Below are 21,389 nucleotides of genomic sequence, written 5' to 3' on the forward strand. Positions count from 1 at the left end.
GGAATTGCCAGTCTTCTCTGTGTGTGTTTTGTTTTGTTTTGTTGAGACAGGGTCTTGCTCTGTTGTCCAGGCTGGAGTGCAGTGGCGCAATCATGGCCTCCCCAGCTCAAGCAATTCTTCCACCTCAGCCTCCCCAGTAGCTGGGTCCATAGGAATGTGCCACTATGCCCAGCTAATTTTTTGTAGAGACAGGGTTCTGCAATGTTGCCTAGGCTGATCTTGAACCCCTGGGCTCAAGTGATCCTCCTACCTTGGCCTCCGAAAAAGTGCTGCCCCAATCTTTTTTTTTTTGGTGTTAGTTTCCGGGTCTCTATATTTTCCAATACAAGGAAATAAAAGTATGCTCACCCATATTATTTCTTTTTACCATGTAGAAATAAGAAAAATACCCAACATGCAGTTTTATCTATGTACAACAAATAAATGTAAAGCAATGCATATAATTATACTTATTATATGCACGGAAGAGTTTTGGTACATGTAAACCCCTGTCTAGCTAATATTCGGTAATGAACTAACTTTAAAAAGTTAAGTTCAGGCACAGTGGCTTATGCCTGTAATCCCAGCACTTTGGGAGGCTGAGGCAGGTGGATCACTTGAGCCCAGGAGTTCGATACCAGCCTGGGCAACTTGGGAAAACCCATCTCTACCAAAAACTACAAAAAATTAGCCAGGTGTGGTGTTGCACGCCTGTAGTCCTAGTTACTCAGGAGGCTGAGGTAGGAGAATCACCTGAGCCCCAGAGGTTGAGGCTGCAGTGATCTGAGATTATGCCACTGCACTCCAGCCTGGGCATCAGAGTAAGACCCTATCTCCAGAAAAAAAAAAAAAAAAAAAAAAAAAGTTAAACTGCAAAATTAATTTCTACATTTTATAAACTTTTTATTAAAAAATTCAATAGTAGCTTCCTAGATTTAAAAAAATCAAACAATACATATTAGTTTTAATGAGATTCTCCCCTCCATGCTAGAAAATATGTATTTTAGTCGTTAAGGAACTTACCCAGTGTCTCTATATATCTTCCCTCCCAAAAGAATTGAAAAGAAGTCAATGGAATATGCTCCATTTCCTCCAGGCAGGACCCAAAGAGTGCTGCATCTTCTGTAAAAAGCAGGGTGACCAACCGTTTGCTCAGGATTTTCAGGGTATAGCAGTGATAGTCTCATGTCCCCTGAAACACTGAGATCCCCAGCAACCATAGCAATTGGTCACCCTAATTCAGGTGGCTTCCCTAGGAAAGATTGTTACATCTTACTCTGTGAATGGAGAACCACTTTTTTTTTAAGCCTCGCAAGTATTCATTTTCATTTGATTCAGTTTCAGTCTTTCTTCTCCTTTATTTCTTCCCTGCCATTTTAGTTCTTGTACCCACTACATGAGCTAGAGGCATGTTTTTCACTCTTGGTTATTTACAATGCTTTGCTTATCCATAAAGGGGACCTAATGTGCCTGATTTTTTGATGGTTTGTTTTGATTCCCCTCTTCACTACGTATTTACTTTGGCAGCCACACCATTTCTGCCTACCTCATCTAAAGAGAGTATCCCATCATAGAAGGGCAGATGTGTTTGCTGTGGCTCTGCTTGGAAAACAGTTCAGTGTTGCCCTTCTCTTGCACCAAGGGCATGATATCTCTCAGTGGGTAACTGTTCACTGCCTGGGACTTCTGCTGATTAGGAGCTCTCTGCATCCATAGGCCATGCTGCAAAATTGCATAGTAAGGAGCTGTCTAGACTTGAACCTTTAAATTTATGAAAAATTGGCAAAGCTGGTTTGCATAATTCATTGGGTTGCTTCTTTTTGCATTTCTTGTATGATTTTAAAAAATTGTTTTCTCCTGATATTGAGTTTCTAGCACTCTGGTCTACTCAGCTGTGTTATTTCCTAAACAGCTAAAGAGAAAAATTGTCACAGATATACAGGCTGTGAAATTCTTCCTAGTTGAAAATAAGCCACATATGTCAGTATTCATTCAGAAGCAGAAATTTGCTTTTCTCTGTGCTTTTTGAAAGCCTAAAAGCAGTTTCAAGTCATCTTCCAACCTATATCTGTCTTTTAGCAGTGCAAAAGCACAGTTTCCTAGAAATGACTGAGGCTTAAGCACACAGCCATGTGCTGATATATACAGATTCTATCCATTCATTGGCAAAGAGAAGTGCTTTAAACTTACTGGTAATTAAATGTGCCACTAATTGTGTCTATGACAGTGACAATGTAACAAGTAGAACAGCCAAGTAGGTATAAACCTCATTCAAGTAACATTCTGCCATAGGTGCTGCTTATCCTCCTTGGGCTTTGCAATCCTGGCTGTGAATATCAGGACCCGTCCAGCCCAGGTATCCTTGGAAGGCTCTTCAGTTTGGCACTTTATGAAACAGCAAGAAAATGACTTGTTGAGACTAATCAAACCCACATTATAGAATGAGACCTAGGTAATCAAATTTTATGGTTCACATAAATCAAATGATATAAACAACCAACTCCAAATCACATAAAGTGTAAAACTTGCAGCACACTTTAGTCCTGAGTGGGCGAGAGAGTGGCCCTTTGTTCTGGTGCTGCCTCGTTTCCTCTTTCTTCCTCTGGTGCCATCTGAGTCTGTGGATGTTCTTTGGGGTGTAGCTGTCCTTGTCTCACTCAAGTCAGCACCTTGATGCCACTATATACGTCAAAGCATCATGGACAGTTCTCAGTTTCTATATTTGTAACTGTTGAATGTTTACATGAGGGAGGGAGGGGCTTTTGATTGCAAGAGACAAGGAATTCCCCTGGGTTACTTTAGTGGAAAAGGGGTATTTATTGTAAGCATATATGTTGACAGAAACTCTAGGAAGTAGCTGCTTTCTCTGGCTCTCATGGCCATATGGTCTCTTTCTTCCATTGTGTCTCTGCTTCTCTTTTTTTGTTTTATTCTCGTCCCTCTACAGATAACATTCTTTGGCTTACTCATAATTTCCCCCTCCTCGTAAGTTCAGTTTTCACACATCTCTCCAAGCCTCCGTCTAAATCCAGAACTTTATGCTGCAGCTCCAAACGTTAACTGGCTCAATCTCTTTATTTTTTCTGAAAGTCCCAGTGTGACATAGATTATTATGGATTTTAATACTTGTCTCTCCCACCCCACTTTATGCTTCTTGAGCATAAGATGTCTGTTTTCCTTGCCACTTTATACCCATGGTGCCTAGAACAAAATAGGTACTGAGTACATATTTTATGAATGAATAAAATGTGCAAAAAAATATGAAATCCACTAATAACTGTTCTTGGTTGGGGGAATTTTCTACATGAGTTGAACTGGCTGAGTCTTCTCAAACATGAGTCCATTTGGAATGAAGTCATCTTCTTCTTTTCTTAGTTCTGTTCCAAGAACCTCAAATGGCTTTCCAATTTAAGGCCAAAATTTTCCATAAAAATTGATGTGATAAAACATTTAAATAGTAAATGTTGGGACAGAGATTGTTTCCATGGTGACTTCTGCTTCAGGAATCTTTGTTCTAAGCACTGAAGAGAATGACTGAGCTGAGACACCACTAACTTCACATCATCCAGTTGCCATTAACCTAAATCCAGCCAGCTTTATCAGTGCCGATGGCAGTGACCTTGTCTTTGATTTATTCCTGGGAGGTTCTTATTCTGGCAAAATGAGTTCATAAAAGAAGATGAAGGTGGTGGAAAAGGTATTTCAATCCTGCTATTGCAAGTCGAGATGTGAGCCGGGTGTGGTGACTCACATCTGTAATCTCAGCACTTTGGGAGGCTTAGGCAGGATGATTCCTAGAGCCCAGGAGTTCGAGGCCAGCCTGGGCAACATGAGATCTCATTTCTACAAAAAATTTAAAAAATTAGCTAGGCACAGTGGTGCACACCTGTGGTCCCAGCTACTCAAGAAGTGAGGTGGGAGGATGGCTAGGTGGGAGGATGGTAGGTGGGAGGATGGCTAGACCCAGGTGTTCCAGGCTGCAGGACGTTGTGTTTGTTTCAGTGCTCTCTGGCCTGGGCCACAGAGCGAGACTCTGTCTCAAATAAAAAGAAAGAGAGAGAAAAGAAGGAGGGAAGGAAGGAAGGGAGGGAGAGAGGGAGGGACGAAGGTGGGCTGGACACGGCGGTTCATGCCTCTAATCCCAGCACTTTGGGAGGCTGGGGTGAGCGGATCACCTGAGGTTGGAAGTTCAAGACCAGCCTGGCCAACATGGAGAAACCTCATCTCTACTAAAAATACAACAACTTAGCCGGATGTGGTGGCAGGCACCTGTAATCTCAGCTACTTGGAAGGCTGAGGCAGGAGAATCGCTTGAACTTGGGAGGCAGAGGTTGTGGTGAACCGAGATTGCACCATTGCATGCCAGCCTAGGCAACAAGAGGGAAACTCCATCTCAAAAAAAAAAAAGAAACAAACAAAGTTGAGATGTGCTAACACTTACCTGTCAAATGACTTTTCTCTTTGTGCGGTACCAAAGTTTTCTGACTTCCCTCAGAAGAGTATATGAGTATATGTCTGGGTTATATTCTGTCTGTGTTCCCAGCCACACTGCAATAATGGAGTAAGGGCGGAACAACTTCCTAAGTGCAGACCAGATGTTGAACAATGGCCTTACTGTCCAAAACATGGACAGCAGATACTTCTTTTGTGACCCTCTGCTTTCCCCGATTAAACACTCCTTGTTCTTTTTTAACCATTTCACAAAATGATCTTGTGGTAGCATAAACCACTGCCATGTGGTTTTCTGTTATGAATCCTAAACTCTCTTTCCTTATTGTTTCATCATAAGACAGATAACATTATTTTCACCAACATTCTGAAAATTATCTAAGTAAACGTATTCCCTTCAACATAGTTACCTTAGGAGAAAAAACATTTATTCCAATGACATGGTTATTGCCCAAAACATGTCTAGAACTCCCATCTCCATACCACTAACTTGCTTCTTTCATATTCTGAAGCATGTAGAGTGCAGCTCTGTAAGAATATATGGCGGCTGGGCGCGGTGGCTCACGCCTGTAATCCCAGCACTTTGGGAGGCCGAGGCGGGTGGATCACGAGGTCAAGAGATCGAGACCATCCTGGTCAACATGGTAAAACCCCATCTCTACTAAAAATACAAAAATTAGCTGGGCATGGTGGCGCGTGCCTGCAATCCCAGCTACTCAGGAGGCTGAGGCAGGAGAATTGCCTGAAGCCAGGAGGCGGAGGTTGCGGTGAGCCGAGATCACGCCATTGCACTCCAGGCTGGGTAACAAGAGCGAAACTCCGTCTCAAAAAAAAAAAAAAAAAAAGAATATATGGCTAAAGATGTGAATACACATGGGTTTTCATTTTATTTTACCTATAAAGCATTTACACCTACCTCATCTTTTTCTTTCTAAACAATGAAAGATCCAAATACTGAATGAACACTCTCATTTTTATAGTAATGTCCACATTTGTTCATGGATAACTGTGTAACTCTAAACTTGACCCTAACTTTAGAAACTGCCCATATAGCACCTCATATTTGGTATTAATAGCTATTAAAAATGCTATTATCTATGTTAAGTGGAATTTTAGGTTTCATTGCCTAAAACCTAAAATGGAAGTAAAGTGGATTTTCTTGTCATCTACAGGAAATGTTTGATGTTATATTGGACGAAAATCAGCTTGAGGATGCGTGTGAACATCTAGGGGAGTACCTGGAGGCATACTGGCGTGCCACCCATACAACCAGTAGCACACCCATGACCCCACTGCTGGGAAGGAATTTGGGCTCCACAGCACTCTCACCATATCCCACAGCAATTTCTGGGTTACAGGTATTGTCACTTTGTCGCTCGTGCTTTTTACAATCTTATGTGTAAAATTCTTTGGGAACTTGATTAGGATGGAGACTTCAGTCATCCTTAATCTGAAGAGTGCACATTATATTTAAAAATCTTAAATATTATCTAATTAGGATCTATCCTAGAGAAAGCTACCCAGAGAGTGACCATTTCCTGAGAAACTTTGCTCTCTGTTAATTTACAATGGATTTTACTTAGGTAAATTAACCTCACCTACATGTAAACTCTGCTGGGAAACTTAATGCCTATTCAGTGCACCTGCCCATTACTTTTTTTTAGCGACATAGTCTCACTCTGTTGTCCAGGCTGGAATGCAGTGGTATGATTATAGCTCACTGCAGCCATAAATTTCTGGACTCATGAGCTCATGCAATCCTGCTGCCTCAGCCTCCCAAATAGCTGGGACTACTAGGACTACAGGCACACACTACGCACATGGATAATTAAAAAAAAATAAATCTGTAGAGACAATGTCTCACTTTGTTGCCCAGGATGGTCTCAAACTCCTGGCTTCAAGCAATCTTCCCGCCTTGGCCTTTCAAAGTGTTGAGATTACCGTCATGAGCCACCACTCCTGGCCCCTCCATTACTTCTTAATGCTACTTCGTAAGGATTACACAATAGCTAAGTAAAATATATGGGTGCAGATAGGCCTTTCAACTGCCCTTAACTAATCCTGCGCCACCCAGGTTGCTAGGCCTGCTCTCTACCTTGCACAAGACAATGTGGATATAAGTAGAGCTGCTCTGTTCAGAAACAGTAACCGATCCCTGAGTTTTCTTGGAGTTTTGCAGGCGCTCACATTTGTAAGTGGCTGTGACATGTGTCCTTTAGGGATGCTGAGGACGAACACAGGATCAAGAGGTTCTCTCTTCTGCTGTTCTGGGGCTGCACTCAGAGGTAGAGATAGGGAGCCAGAGACCTCATGGTTCAAGAAGAGCCTTGTCTTTCTACATCAGTTATTATTTACCATTCATCAGGTAGCTGCTGGAATGTAGCCAAACCTGCAGCAAACTGAGGAACATGTAGTCAATTGAGCCCTCTTGTATCATGATGAGTTTTGTTTTAATGGGTTATAATGATAGTCATAATTGTCGATCATATGGAGTTAACTCTGAGATAAATGGCACTCTCTGAAATGCTATTATAGCTGTATTACTCTGTTACCAAATTGTGCCTTTGTAAGCAGAAAAACTGCCATACATATGAATAGGTTTTGAAACTAGAAATGAACATGAAAAATGTACTATGGTAATGTACAGCACATATACATGCATTAGGACTATTTCATGCCTTGTTTCACTTCCTTGGGCTGATCTGAGTGTACATTACCATTGACTAGTTTGGATCGGCTCTGAATTGTACATTGTGGAATGAGAAATAGATGCATGAAGCAATATGCTTCTGTAACGTAGGTAGACATGCAATGTTGCACTTTTGTAATGAATACAACACTCTTGGCTCATCACTGCTAAGACATCCACCTAGAGTGGTTCTCCCTGTTTCACTAATGAGTTAATGTATTGCCCTTTATTCTGTGGCCTATTTCTTCTCATGGTAGCTATTGACACTTCATTGTTAGACATCTGCTTGAGGTTAAAGGCACAGTCTGTGACCTGTCAAATGAACTTCCTTCTGCCTGAATCTGAATGTACTTTAGATGAGATGTGTCTGGGCTCACGGTTTCACCAGCATCCTGTGCCTTAACTGATGTGACCTACCTAAACTGGTAGATACAGTTAGATAAATGTTTTCTCATAGTGAAGAAAAATGTGGAATAACATTTTCTGAGCCATCAAATAAGTATCTTAAGATACTAATTTCAATGAATGATATTTGAGGAATTTAGTTGATATTGGAAGATTATTTTGCAGGACATTTTGGTTGAGGAAGCAATGTTTATAAATGTATCAATTAGCTGGCTTTATAATTATTGTATACACCCTTGGAAAGATTATTACATTTATATAGGATGCAGAAACAAACACTTTTTTTTTTTGAGATAGAGTCTCACTCTGTTGCCCAGGCTGGAGTGCAATAGTGTGATTTCAGCTCACTGCAACCTCTGCCTCTCAGGTTCAAGCAATTCTCTGCCTCAGCCTCCTGAGTAGCTGGGATTACAGGTGCCCACCACCACACCTAGCTAATTTTTTCTTTTTTTTTTGTATTTTTAATAGACACGGGGTTTCACCATCTTGACCAGCCTGGTCTTGAACTCCTAACCTTGTGATTCACCTGCCTCAGCCTCCCAAAGTGCTGGGATTAGTGGGTGTGAGCCACTGCACCCAGCCACAAACACTTTATTTTATGAACAGCACGAATAATAATTTTATTAAAAATTTTTTAAAGCTATAAGAAGGCCAGGCGTGGTGGCTCACGCCTGTAATCCCAGCATTTTGGGAGGCCAAGGAGGGTGGATCATGAGGTCAAGAGATCGAGACCATCTGGCCAATATGGTGAAACCCCGTCTCTGCTAAAAAATACAAAAATTAGCTGGGTGTGGTGGCGTGCGCCTGTAGTCCCAGCTACTCGGGAGGCTGAGGCAGGAGAATTGCTTGAACCTGGGAGGCGGAGGTTGCAGTGAGCCAAGATTGAGCCACTGCACTCCAGCCTGGCACCTGTTGACAGAGCGAGACTCTGTCTCAAAAAAAAAAAGGTATAAGGAATATTCAGTTAGATCAAGGTGAGGTGTGTTACTTTAGAAAAAGAAAGATTATATGAATTCAAGAGATTTAAATAAAATAATAAATGCTATTCTGAACTTTATTTCCCAATAGTAAAATAATTTTCATTTTTGCAATAGAAATGGAAGTATTGGGCCTTCCTAAATATATTGTTTCCATTTAACAGTTAGCTTTCAATTCTGCATTTGCAGTAGGTAGCACAGTCATTCAGCACTGTGGAATTAAATTCGTAAACTGTCAACAACACTCTCTGGCATCTTTTCATGTTGTGTCCCAAATAAATAAAAGCAGATATTCTGAGCAGGCCCCTGGTGCATCAGAATGCCTTATTAAGTCAGATATTAAGCATCTTATTATACGGATCCTATTATTTTACATACATTTACATGTTTAGATGAATGAAGCTGACGTTATTTAATCAATGAACTATCTGATATTTTTAGAGTCAGCGAATGAGGCACAGCAACCACTCCACAGAGAACTCTCCAATTGAAAGACGAAGTCTAATGACCTCTGATGAAAATTATCACAATGAAAGGGCTCGGAAGAGTAGGAACCGCTTGTCTTCCAGTTCCCAGCATAGCCGAGATCATTACCCTCTTGTGGAAGAAGATTACCCTGACTCATACCAGGACACTTACAAACCCCATAGGAACCGAGGATCACCTGGGGGATATAGCCATGACTCCCGACATAGGCTTTGAGTCTGATGAAACAAAAAATATTCATCTGTTGACAATTTGCCATAGCAGTGCTAGGATAAACCAATCATCTTAACTTGGCTAACATGGCACAGTATTTACTGTGCTAATGGGCTGCTGTCATTTGATGCTAAGTAAGGGGCAAAAAAAAAAAAAATTACATTATGCCCTTGAGTCTAGATGGATATTAGATGCCCGATCATATAGATATTTTTAAGTGCAACATTTACATGATAACAGTACATTTTGTTTTCTTCATAGATTTAGACACATCAATTTGTAATTTAGGGTACTTAGAAGGCACATATAAAATAATTTCCCATGCTGGAAATTCCAAATGACCAGTTCCAGTTGGAACCAATTTATAAACCAATTCCTGTTGGAATTTGGGTAAATTGACTAGAAAGTCTGCTTGAGCATGTTGCAATGATTGAAAAATCTTGGGGGAAAAAAAACCTAATAATAAGAAAATCAAAATACCAATAGAAACCAAATCCAGCTTTGATATTTATTTGCTGGGAGCTAAATTTACACTTAAAGTTGGAATGTATAAACATTTTAATATATGTTAATGTTGCCAGAATGAATTTTCAAACTTACCAAATGTATTGATAGTGCCAAAAATCTCAGAAATCTTAATGCAGAAATTATATAGTCTCCTCAGATTTTAATATTTTTATTTCTTTCCTGGCACAGCTGTTGTATTCAAAGTGTTTTGCTTTTTGTTTAGTCAGTGCTGTTAGCTTGTTTGAAGTTGGCAAAAACAAACAAGCAAAAAAAACCTCAAAATTTGTTCAGCAGTGAGAGAGAGAACAGTAAAGAGAAGCCCAAACATAGCTGGTTATATGAAATACAAAATGGGGTGTTGTTCTCCCTTTAATCAATCTGATCACAACTGCATACATCCAGGAATCTGAAGTCAGATAGTAAGGATGTGGTATCAATCCTCCCGAGTGCAAAGCTAAGCACTTGCAGATGAGAATTCATCTATTCCACTTAACACAAACGCAGGGTCAGTATTTCCCACCAACACAATTGAGTATCTTTACATTGCTTCTCTCAGTCTTTGTCTTTGGATATCTGAATGTTCTGGCCCTTCAACAAGTTCTTTAAATCATGCTAAGGATTTTTGTTTTACGTGGACACATTCAACTTTGATGTTCAAGAGGTGTTTTTTTTTTTTTTTTTTACAAAGTGACTAATTGAAAAAAGTTAAAACAAATGATGATTTTAAAAGCTTGCAGCAAAAAATAAACTCATAGATTCAGAAACTATTTGTTGACTAAAATTATAGCATTTTTAATGCAGAAAATTATAAAGAATTTGGAGATTGAGCCGCCTTATTTCTAATGAACACTCCTCTTCATCTTATTAAGTCTTCACGGTTTTCCAATGGCTATGATTATGGAATTGGTGACCTATGTTTTATATTATTAAGGAAGCCTTAGATTCACTATGATCTAAGAAATTATTGAAATTGATCCTTTTTACACAAATGTCTTTAAAAAAAAACTCTTGTTTCTAAAGGTCCACAATGCATGCACTTTCTAAAACCCCAATAAATCCAGGCATAAAAGTCCTTTTCTGCTAGTACGTGTCATGAAGCCTATTTTTGAAAATAATGATAATTAATTTTATATTCTGTTTTCCCCAAACTTGTCAATATTTAGGCACTCAAAGCATGTACCAGTTCAGTAATCTTCTTGACCATGGAAATAAGTTCCATATTATTGATTAGTTATACATATCTTGAACCCCATTACAACTTCACCACATGCCCCCTGCCTTTCTGTTCACTGTATGTACCCCATTATGAACCTGTTTAGCTGATAATGAGGATACCTATAATTCTGTAAGTCATTTCAAATATTTGATACAGTTAAAAAATATGGGCTTAGTAAATTTTAAAAGTTGACATGTGATACTGGCTTGTGAGATTCTTCTGTCATCTAGTGAAGCTTATAAAACTTTCAGTTAAGACATTTTAAAAGAGTTATATCCATTAGGCACTTTAATAAACATATAACCTGCCATTACTGAATACTTTGTTAGAACACAGAAGAGCATCTTCCAGCAAACAAAAATATATTTATTACATGTACAGCACATACTTGCATGAGAAAGAAAACATTAGCCAAAACATTTTTCTATATGCTTTGCTGGTTTCTTGTTTGTGCGCATTAAAGTATTTAATTACAAAGACTGCACCAAGGTGTATAAATTTAGACTAGACAGCTGTTCAGCTTTTTCTGTAGTAGCATTAGCAATTTGGTCATTTAACTACTTTAAGATATTTATATTTTATGGCAGGTAGCTGTAACAGCATTTACATATATTTCCTAGTCATCAAGATTACCATCTTCTTTCAACTTTTTTAAAGTCACTTGTTTTTAAAGGCCTCTCAAAGCCTTGTTTCTAGTCTTCCATGTCATGCTGATAAAGAGAGGCTCATTCAATATCTGTGCACAAAACCAATCTATTATTTACCATCAGATGTCCATACCTGTTTTGCTTTGCATTCTTATTCAAAAGCAAACAATCTTGGAAAGGGTATAATGTATATTTTATTGGTGGATATATTTAAATGTTTACTTTAATTTGGCGTATTATTTCCCCTTCCTTCTGCAATAAGTTTATCTTCCTCAAATAAGGGATATACATCTTATTTTTTTTAAAGATTTAAGAGTTTATTGTGTAAATGATACTTAAAATCTAGATATATACTAAATGAAAAGTTTTATTTTTGCCAAGCACACCAAGCACCTTTGAAAAATACATATTCCATAAATACTTTGTTTTTAATTAATTTTATTTAAAGATAACAAAAAAATATAAGCAGGAAAAGCAAATCTTTTACTGTTTTGAGGCTGTTTTACAGCATAAGCCACATACTAGAATTCTGTAATTTCAGTTACAGACATATAACAATGTGGACTCATGTAACAGTGTAGCAATGTAGTACTGGAAAAAAGGGAATGCAATTTGTCAATCCTGATGTTAACTCTCAAGGGTATAATGTGACTCTAATATTATAACCAACAACATTATCTTGTTTAAGATTTAAAGCAACACTTAGAATTGTTTATAAATGATGATTCTCTCTTATCTTTATACAGTTCTATTGGAGAGAAGGTTGAAATTGTTAACAATTTAGACTGACGATCTTTCCTAATAAGAATCTTAATTTTGTGACTATATAAGTCATTGCAGTTAATCTTTAATGAAATGAATTTTACTAATGTGAAACAAATCCTGAGACAATTATTTGTTCCCTTTAAATAATTTGCTATTTAATTATTATTGTTGTTGTTTGCAAATGTATTTTTGGAATGTTAACCTCTTTTCATACCTGCATACTTGAACTTGTCTTTTGTGTGGGGGCCTTAAAATTCATAATAGGAAGTGGAAGCAGTGAAAGGAAGTAAGGAAAGGAAATTATGCCAAAAGCTGGTTGCAAATTTAAACTCTCTAAATGAACATATCACAAAATGTTGTTAAGACCCAGGATGTCCATTAAGAATGTTTCTTGGCAACCTTAATTTGCATGTTAGTATATATTTTCTTAAACAGTTTTATTTTGGTATTTGCTTAAAAAATGTAATACCACTATAGAAATTACCCTATGTATGGATATGTTTACTACCTCTTCTCTAGAGAAGACAATCTGTCTTTAAAGGGAAAAACACTTGTCAATAAGTAGTGATCAAATTTATTACTATTCTGGCTAACCTTGCTGCAAAGCTAAATGCATAGAGTGTTAAAATATGCCTTCCCTTTAGATTTTAAACTGTTTCCAAAATGCTCTTGGCATGCTTTTCGTTTCTTCCATGTTAGCAAAGTTTTCTTGAATTGGTTCACAGTTTATCATGAGGCAAGGTTAATTTAACAGATAAGTCATCATAGAGAACACAAACTGCAAGGGGATTGCCTTTGTGTGCACCTTGTTATAATATCTAGTTGTAAGTCTAAAAGAGAGTAGAGGTCCAGAGACTTTATGTTTAAGAGCAGCTGGTTTGCAAATTCACATTTTGTTGATCCTTGACTTATACAGAGACCCAGAGCATGACTTAGCCATTTACTGGGTAAGGATATGCATTATCTTGGACTCCCATGTAATTGGAATAAACTTCATATCAATGTTTCAAATAAATGCTATGTACCCCTTATTCCTTTTATATTTCTGCCTTTGTCTTTTATGACAATGTTGCATGTTGTTTTTTTTTTAATTATATAAAACTCATCCTTAAATGACTATATGAATGAAAACTTTATAGGAAATTATGTAATAAAATCTGTTTTATTAGTTTCTCATACCTTTAAATACTGTCAATACTATAACTGTTATTAAGTTACTTACTCGAGCTGTGTCTATGGGGCAGAGAACAGTCCTCTTCTTTAAAATGATAATCATGATCAAACCAGTCAAGTCAATTAGCTGTTAGACAGACAATAAGGATGACCTTCTTTTTGACTTAAGCAGTCAAGTTAGTCAAAATAGTAAAATTGGCTTACATAGATACCCAGAACAACAGCATTCAAAAATTACTTTTAAAAGGTTTTTTCTTTTATTAAAATGGCCTTTCTTAAATGAAATACATCCTTTGATAACAACTATCTCTTTTTACTAGTAGATCATTAATTCTCAATGCTTCATGTAATTGAGGGGGTATTACGAGAAGAATAGAAAGTGTCTCATCAGATAATCCTAAGGGTTGTAACTTCTACTTGCCATAAACAAAGTATAATTAAGAGTGAGTAGCAATTGGTTTGGGGGAGTCATAGTTATAGATGAAACTTTCTTTTGTTTCTCAGGATATACCATTTGCAGAAGGATGGTAGAAAATGTTACTGATGAATTTAGAGTAGTTTGGGAGAATACACTGATACTTCCTCATTTGAAAATTATAAGGAGTGAAAAGGGGAACTAAGAACCAGTAGTGTCTGGCCTCTAGCTTTTCAATACTTTGTAAGTGTTCTTGGTTATGTTTTGAACACTTAAATTTCTCAACAAATGGCAATGTCTATATTTATGTAGGGGCCACTCTTGCCCTACTTGCATGCCACTTTCACACACTTTTAACTGATATCAGTGTGAATTCTGTATGCATAAGGGATGTATTAAAGATGCGGGATCATTAACGCTATATTGTTGCATACTATTTTTCATATGCCTTACAATATTTTCTGGGACGTTATTAAAATGAAAGCATTTTATTGCCAAAATAAATCCATGTTGTTACTTATAATCTGCATTAGCAGTAGAAAAATAATGTAGCAAAAACATATATTGTACAGTACAAAATTATAAAATATATATTTTGCCAATATGAAAATAGATTGAGGAGAAAGAAGCACATTTGTTATAGCACAAACTTATAACAAAATCCACTGTTAAATTTGGCGGTCATATTTTTTAAAAATATGTCCATTTAGTTCTAAGTTTTATCAGATTTACTTCATCTACCATCTTTTAAACTTGCTGCTTGATACTTTTCTGGGAATTTATTTCATAGCCTTGCAATCTGTGGATGTAATTTCTTTTGTTTTATTCCCTTCCACAAAACTTATTAAATTTTATTTTGTGATAACACTCATACTATATTTTCTCTTCTTATTTCTTCTCTTTCAATAACAACAACAGAAAGTCATAGCAGGTGAGCTCATAGGGCTCCTCTGAATTTTGGACATGTTTGAAATATTCATATTTTTCACAGCCTCAAGTCAGAATGATCAATACAGATGTCCCAACAACAAAAAAATTATATTAAGGATTCTTTCATTTGTTTTGTGTGGAATACTACTTTGACACATAAGTTAAAGCCATTAGCTGTGTTTTTGAAGGGAGGTGGGAGAGAATAAAAATAAATGTATTAACATAAAACACGCTAAATCAGAAATATGGCAAAATGCTGTAAAACAATTTTTCCAACTATTCTGAGGGCTGTTGAAATCCCAGTCTATTGCTATATCTCCATTGACAAAGTGGGATCAAAAATGCCTTTGTCAAATAATTTTCTTTCTTTCTTTCTTTAAATTTTAGTTATTTATTTTAAGAACTTGTCCCCTTTTATTTTTCTGATATAGGTATGTGTAGCATTCTACAAGGCATGCTGGGTAAAATATACTATGCAAATGTGTACAGTGCTGCATGCTTTGTTCTCCCTCTGCTCTAGTGGCTTTAAAGAAAAAAAATGTGGTGTTATTTTTGTGAATAAAAACGTTTAACAAAGAAAATGCAGAGTGCATGCATAGAGTATCCTAATTTCTATGGATTTGTTTTATGGAATTCAAATGTGTACAAAACAACTGCATTACTTTTTTTCTTTTATATAATAAATGAAAAAAATACACTGAAATCAGCGTTATACCTCTCCTTTATATTATTCTAGAAATATATTGAAGAAATACTGGAAATCAATAGGTACTCTTTTAAGAAAAAAAGGAAGTCTAAATATTTATCCTAAAAAGAAAGATTCAACCAAATGACTATTTTCTGAATACTCTGCCAGGTGCTATGAAGTAATCATAAAATAAGTACTGTATTAGGAAAGAGTTTATAAGTTAAATACACGTGTGAAATAAAACAGAATACATGTGCAAAATGGGATTGAATATAGAAAAAGATACTAGATGAAATATTACATTGTTCACAAGTCACCCACTCCAAAATGATTGTCATAATTATCAGATGTTTCTGAAGCTATCTTGTACCTGTAAGAATTCTATTGTATGTATTGGGAGTCAATTGTCTATGTTAAGACTTGATAGGAATTTGACTTTTCTTTCATTGCACTGTATAGGAGAGAAAAGAATTATATACTGTGTTGATTATTATCACTGTATTAGGATTATACAGTGATTTATTAGAGTCAAGTTATTTCACAAACATTATCACATTTAATTCATCTGAGCACCCAGGAAAGCAGGCAGGGCATGGATTATTAGATACAAATACAAGTGAGGAAACAAAAGCCCATTGAAACTTCTCTCTCAAAAGAATTTTTCTTTAAAAATACGTACTCATATGTTACATTTAATCTAGGTAATCATCTGACGCATACAAAACAGTGTCTGGAATACAATAAATGTTGACTGAATGAAGAGTAGGTCAGTTATTGGAGAGGTATTATATAAGTCTATCTCAACTATCAAAGTATTTCAGCCAACAATCTGAAATGCATCCACTAGCCATATGCCTGAAGCTATTTCTCTTGTCATCAGCGCACTTCCAATAATAAAATGGACTAGGGAGAGAACCATTTTATTTGTATTTTCATACAACATGCAGATTAGCACAGTGGTTTGAGTGGGGATCTAACCCTTGTCTGAGTTCAAAGCCTAGATCCAGCAATAACTAGCCATGAGCTTAGGGCAATCACTTAGTGTCCCCATGCCTGGGTATTTCTGTGATTTTCTTTTGGTTGTGGATCACATTTTCCTGTTTCCTGGCACATCCAGTGATTTTTTATTGGATTTAGGACAATGTAAATTTTACATTGTTGATGACTCGATCTTGTATTCCTTTAAAGAATGTTGTACTTGTTTTAGCAGGCAATTGTAAATTAGTTTCACCCTTTCAAGGTTTGGTTTTAAGCTCCTTTAGGACTGGTTTTGTATAGGGCTTATTCTTAGGCCATTTAGCTCCTTTTCTAAGGCTTCTGGGGTATCCACTGAACGCCCTATGTTGAGTTTATCCAACCCGAAGCCCAGGACAGCTTTTTTTTTTTTGAGATAGAGTCTTACTCTGTCACCCAGGCTGGAGTGCAGTGGTGTGATCTTGGCTCAGTGCAACCTCCACCTCCTGGGTTCAAGCAATTCTCCTGCCTCAGCCTCCCGAATAGCTGGGATTACAGGCGTGTGCCACCATGCCTGGCCAATTTTTGTAATTTTAATAGAGACAGGGTTTCATCGTGTCGTCCAGGCTGGTCCTGAACTCTTGGCCTCAAGCTATCTGCCTGCCTTGGCCTCCCAAAGTGCTGGGATTACAGGTGTGAGCCACCGCACCTGGCCTCAGGATGGTTTTGAATGTGGCCCAACACAAATTTGTAAACTTTCTTAAAACATTGTATTTTTGTGATTTTATTTATGTTTTTTAGCTCATCAGCTATCAATAGTGTTAGCCTATGTTATGTGTGGCCCAAGACAATTCTTCCAGTGTGGCCCAAGGAAGCTAAAAGATTGGACATCCCTGTCCTACATATTCAGTTCTCTTCACTATGGCTGAAGGGAACTCAAATGACTCCTGACCCATGGTCATCTCTGGGAATCATTTGCATTACAGTTCCCTGGTACTTATTTTTCCTCAGGAATTGTGATTGGCCAGCCTCCTGAGAGTTCATACTACATGAACACAAACTGATATGCAGCCAAAGACTCAATGGCCCTTTCGCAGGTTTCTAGAACTTTTCTCTGTGTAGCTCCCTCCTTCCAGTTACTCTGCTTCACAAATTCTAGCCACCTTGATCTCTGGGAATGCTGATCTGCGTCTTCAGTTCTAGGAGTTTCCCAGATTCTTATTTGGATTCCTACTTCCTTCTGATGTGACTGGGAATTGCTTTTAGGCATGAAGTCCAAGAAATGGTGAGACTCCGCTTGTTTGTTTCTCTGTTGTAGAGAATCACAGTCCTGTGATGTGTTTTTCAATATCTGAAATGTCATTGCCTGTACTTTGTTCAGGTTTCTATTTGCTAATAGTAGAAGGATATATTCAAACCATCCTACTCTCTTATGCCTGGAATCAGAAGTCTCTCCAATGACATTTTGCACTTCTCTCTAATCACAGATAAGTTGGTCTTTAACTGTCTCTCTCTCTCTCTTTTTCTTTCTTCACTCAGAAAATAACCTGGGAGACCATTTCCTTAAGGTAGATTGTAAAATATGAAGCTCCAACGTCACAACTTAATGTGTATGTGACATCTATTTCATAAGTTGACATCTGTGTGGGAGTCTGCAAAAGTCTTAGAGCTACCAAAGCATTACCTATGGCGTGCAAGAATGGAAATATTAAAGAGTTAATGCAAATTGGTTATACAAACTATATTGTTTTTCTAAACAGCCTACAGAGTATTAAGCAAAGTCCAGACATGATAATTATAAATTAATATGGATTACTATGATTTTCCTTCCCTCATGTATGGCTTCTCTAAACTTTGGCTTTTTAACCATAAAGCCCCCAAAGAAGTAAAAAAATTACTTTTCTATATATTGAGATAAGATAGTGTGTAGTTAGGAGAAGTGAGGTGGGAAGGTGCAGATTATTGTTGATTTTGCTTAATTTCATTCAGCTGTTGGGGATGGGAGTGCAAAGCAGTTGAAATGGCTCCTACAACTCTCCCAATTTTTCTTTCTTTTCCCTTTTACTAAGGTTAAGGAGAACAGAAAGGGATGGAGCTTTAGTGGCCACTAAAAGTTTTTAAACAGGGGAATGACTTGATTAAAATCGTTGCTTTGGGCAATACTGACCTGAGAGTGAAGAGAGATTGGAGAGAAAAGAGCCCTGAAGTGCAAAAATGAGTTTAGGTAAGGCCACTGACTTCGCTGAGTATCAGAGGGCGGCAGGCTTTTCCCCCAAAGACCCACTGGGGATACCATGTCTTAGAGGGTCAAGACGTGGAACTTTTGGTGTAGTGGATGTGAAGGGTTGGGGATGGACATTGGGTACGCAATTATATGTTTGCATTATGGCACAATGGAGGAGATTCGAGGGAAATATAAACACTCGGCGGGGACGCAACAGCGAGCAGTTGGAAGCCATCTGCCCCAACTTGCAGCCTGCACAGCCTCCGTCTCAGGGTAAGGTCCCGCACCTTCAGCTGTCTTGGTTTTGCAAATAAGAGAGGACTGGGCGGGCGCCCTTTCCCAGGCTCCGCCTCCTCTGGCCGCGCGCCTGCGCACTCACGTCCCGCCAGGCCCGCCCCCTCGCCTCCCCCGCCCGCGTGGTCGTCGCCACCGCTGCCGCCCGAGAGGAGCTGGGGGAGGACGGTGGCCCGCGAGGCTCGACGCAGACAACGCGGCGGCGATGTCCGCGAGCCAGGCGAGTGCCGCGGCGGCAGCGGCGGGGCCTCGCGCGCGGCAGGGCGGCCTGGGCTTCGGCCTCCCTCCGGTTCCCTGGAAGCGGGCCCGCGGCCAGCGCGGGAGCAGCAGCAGAGGCGGAGGCTCCAGCGCGTCTCTCTCTTCCCCCTCAGCCTGAGCCAGGGGAGGCCAGGCGGCCCAGGTGTCTAGAAGGGGGTCTGCTGCCCGAGAATGGGAATTCTCTTCACCAGAATATGGAGACTGTTCAATCACCAGGGTGAGGAGCTCGGTCCGCGGGCGTACGGGTTGGGGACAGCGTCAGCCCGGGCCGGCTGGGTGGGGGTCTCCGAACACTTCCGGAATGTGGGCACCGTGGTCGGGCGCCGGCTGGGCTCGGGGTGCAGGCTGCGTGGATGCGGGTCCGGGACCGTTCGATCCCGGAGCTTGGGGATCGTTCTTGACTCGCAGCCCTTTGTCTTAGAGGACCTTCCTAAGAAGTCTTCCATAATACACCCATTGCTCCGATTTCTATTAAGAATGGAAAAGGTTTCTTGCCCTACCTCCGACGTCCCTGAGTGGCACGGCCTGGTCTTTCAGGTCTTTCTTTACCCAGCAGTTGGGTTTGGACACCACGTGGAAATGCTGGGGTCTTCTGGAATGAAGGCTGCAGATTGCGGCCCTAAACGCACCACTGAGCGATCGAGGGTTGCAGAATGCGGAAAACGGGATCGTTGGACTTGCCTAGTAGTATACCTTCGGTTTATGAGCCTGCCCTCCACTGCCACCCCTCTTTGTGTGTGTTGCGGGGAGGGGAGGTTCTTCTGCCTCCTAAATAGTGATGAACTTCTCTCCATTTGCCTTACTTACTAAACGTGTGTTTAAGGTTAAGCTTAAGGTCATTTTTCTACTCGTGTGGGTTATTAGACGGTTTTTGTTTGTTTTGCTGGGTTAAAAATGTTAAATGCTTCACTGAAAGTTTCGAAAACATACCATATGAAACATTTGTTAGCCATGGATAATTAGCAAGTTACCAAGTGTAAAGTGTGTTATATAGGGATGCTTAAATTCAGCCAACCTCAGACATGGCCATGAAATGCATATCAGGTTTATTAAAATATGTTACAAAATGACTGTAAAACTGGGGAAAGAGAATACGATTTTAACCCAAAGACTCGATACTTATTTAGATATAGTGGTGTACTTTTGTTTCTTTTTAACCCAAGTTGGGTGGTTCATGATTCTGCTGTCAGTAACTTAGTTTGTGTTTTTCTCTTGTGTAAGCTGGTGGTGGTGTCACATCCCAGTTTTCCAATAAAGACTTACGTGAATGGTGGCATCTGTTATGTACACCTACTACTGCCAGCTCCTTCTTCATGATCTAGCTGCTCTTGTAAGAAGGTAAGGGAAAGCAAGCAGAACTGGAATTTGTGATCACTGGTGTATCTTTTACACACACACACACACACACACACACACACACGTGTAGATCACGTGATACCGAAAGGGCAGTATCAGATAATTTTTCTGATAAGAGGATTTTTCATAAAGTAGAGAAAATCAGCTTTAATCAGCGCCGTCTCTGACTGGACTCACCGTTTGTGTTTGGAGCGAGAGAGTGGGACCCAGTCACTTAAATTCTCTGGATCTAGGTTTTCTCACCTAGAACACCAGGGGTCTGTGGAGCCTACAAATCTTGAAAACTGTATTTCTACATTTCAAATATTAAAACTTCCATCGCTGTAAGACTGGTGATACTTATGGTAGATAAGATCTATTCTAGTTTTAACATCCATCGTTTTGTATTATTTTTAGCAAAGCTAGTGTTTCATCTGCTGTGAGGTTTAGAAGGACTGCTTGTTAATTGAGCTCTAGTACTGCCAGAAAAATAGATATCACCACTTTCTATTTTGAGTCTATGATAAAATTGTTTGTTTCTGTAAGTTAAGAATGAATGAGAACTTTACCAACAGCTTCTTAGAGTAGTAAATAATAAGAATGTGTGCTCTGGTATCACTACAAATTGGCCAATAGTAGTGTTTTTATAACCTGTATTTTGTGGTAATTTTGGAAAGGACATTTATGTCTGTTTGGTGGAAATTAATAGAGGAATTAATAAGTTAAGTTCTAGAAAGTTAACCATGACTATTGTGAAAATGTGAATAAATTATTACTTTTCTGCT

The 21,389-nt window shown here is 38.8% G+C and overlaps 2 protein-coding genes across 6 annotated transcripts in view; both read left to right on the forward strand.

The window, feature by feature from the left end:
- CACNB4 (calcium voltage-gated channel auxiliary subunit beta 4) overlaps positions 1 to 15,554 on the forward strand; it is a 278,577-nt gene extending 263,023 nt beyond the window's left edge. For all 5 annotated transcript variants that reach the window (XM_012457062.3, XM_012457063.3, XM_012457065.3 and 2 more), the window contains 2 exons: positions 5,601 to 5,786; positions 8,941 to 15,554. In XM_012457062.3, the coding sequence (XP_012312485.1) occupies positions 5,601 to 5,786; positions 8,941 to 9,201 (447 nt within the window). In that variant the 3' untranslated portion in view covers positions 9,202 to 15,554. The remainder of the gene's footprint in view (positions 1 to 5,600; positions 5,787 to 8,940) is intronic.
- Positions 15,555 to 19,344: 3,790 nt separating this feature from the next.
- The window catches only part of ARL5A (ADP ribosylation factor like GTPase 5A), a 29,497-nt gene continuing 27,452 nt past the window's right edge, over positions 19,345 to 21,389 (forward strand). Inside the window, exon 1 of the mRNA XM_021668898.2 lies at positions 19,345 to 19,486. Within this exon, the coding sequence (XP_021524573.1) occupies positions 19,441 to 19,486 (46 nt within the window). The 5' untranslated portion in view covers positions 19,345 to 19,440. The remainder of the gene's footprint in view (positions 19,487 to 21,389) is intronic.

Source organism: Aotus nancymaae, unplaced genomic scaffold (assembly GCF_030222135.1).
Source record: "Aotus nancymaae isolate 86718 unplaced genomic scaffold, 86718_ANA_hifiasm-v0.15.2.pri h1tg000029l, whole genome shotgun sequence".
NCBI classification, from domain to species: Eukaryota; Metazoa; Chordata; class Mammalia; order Primates; family Aotidae; genus Aotus; species Aotus nancymaae.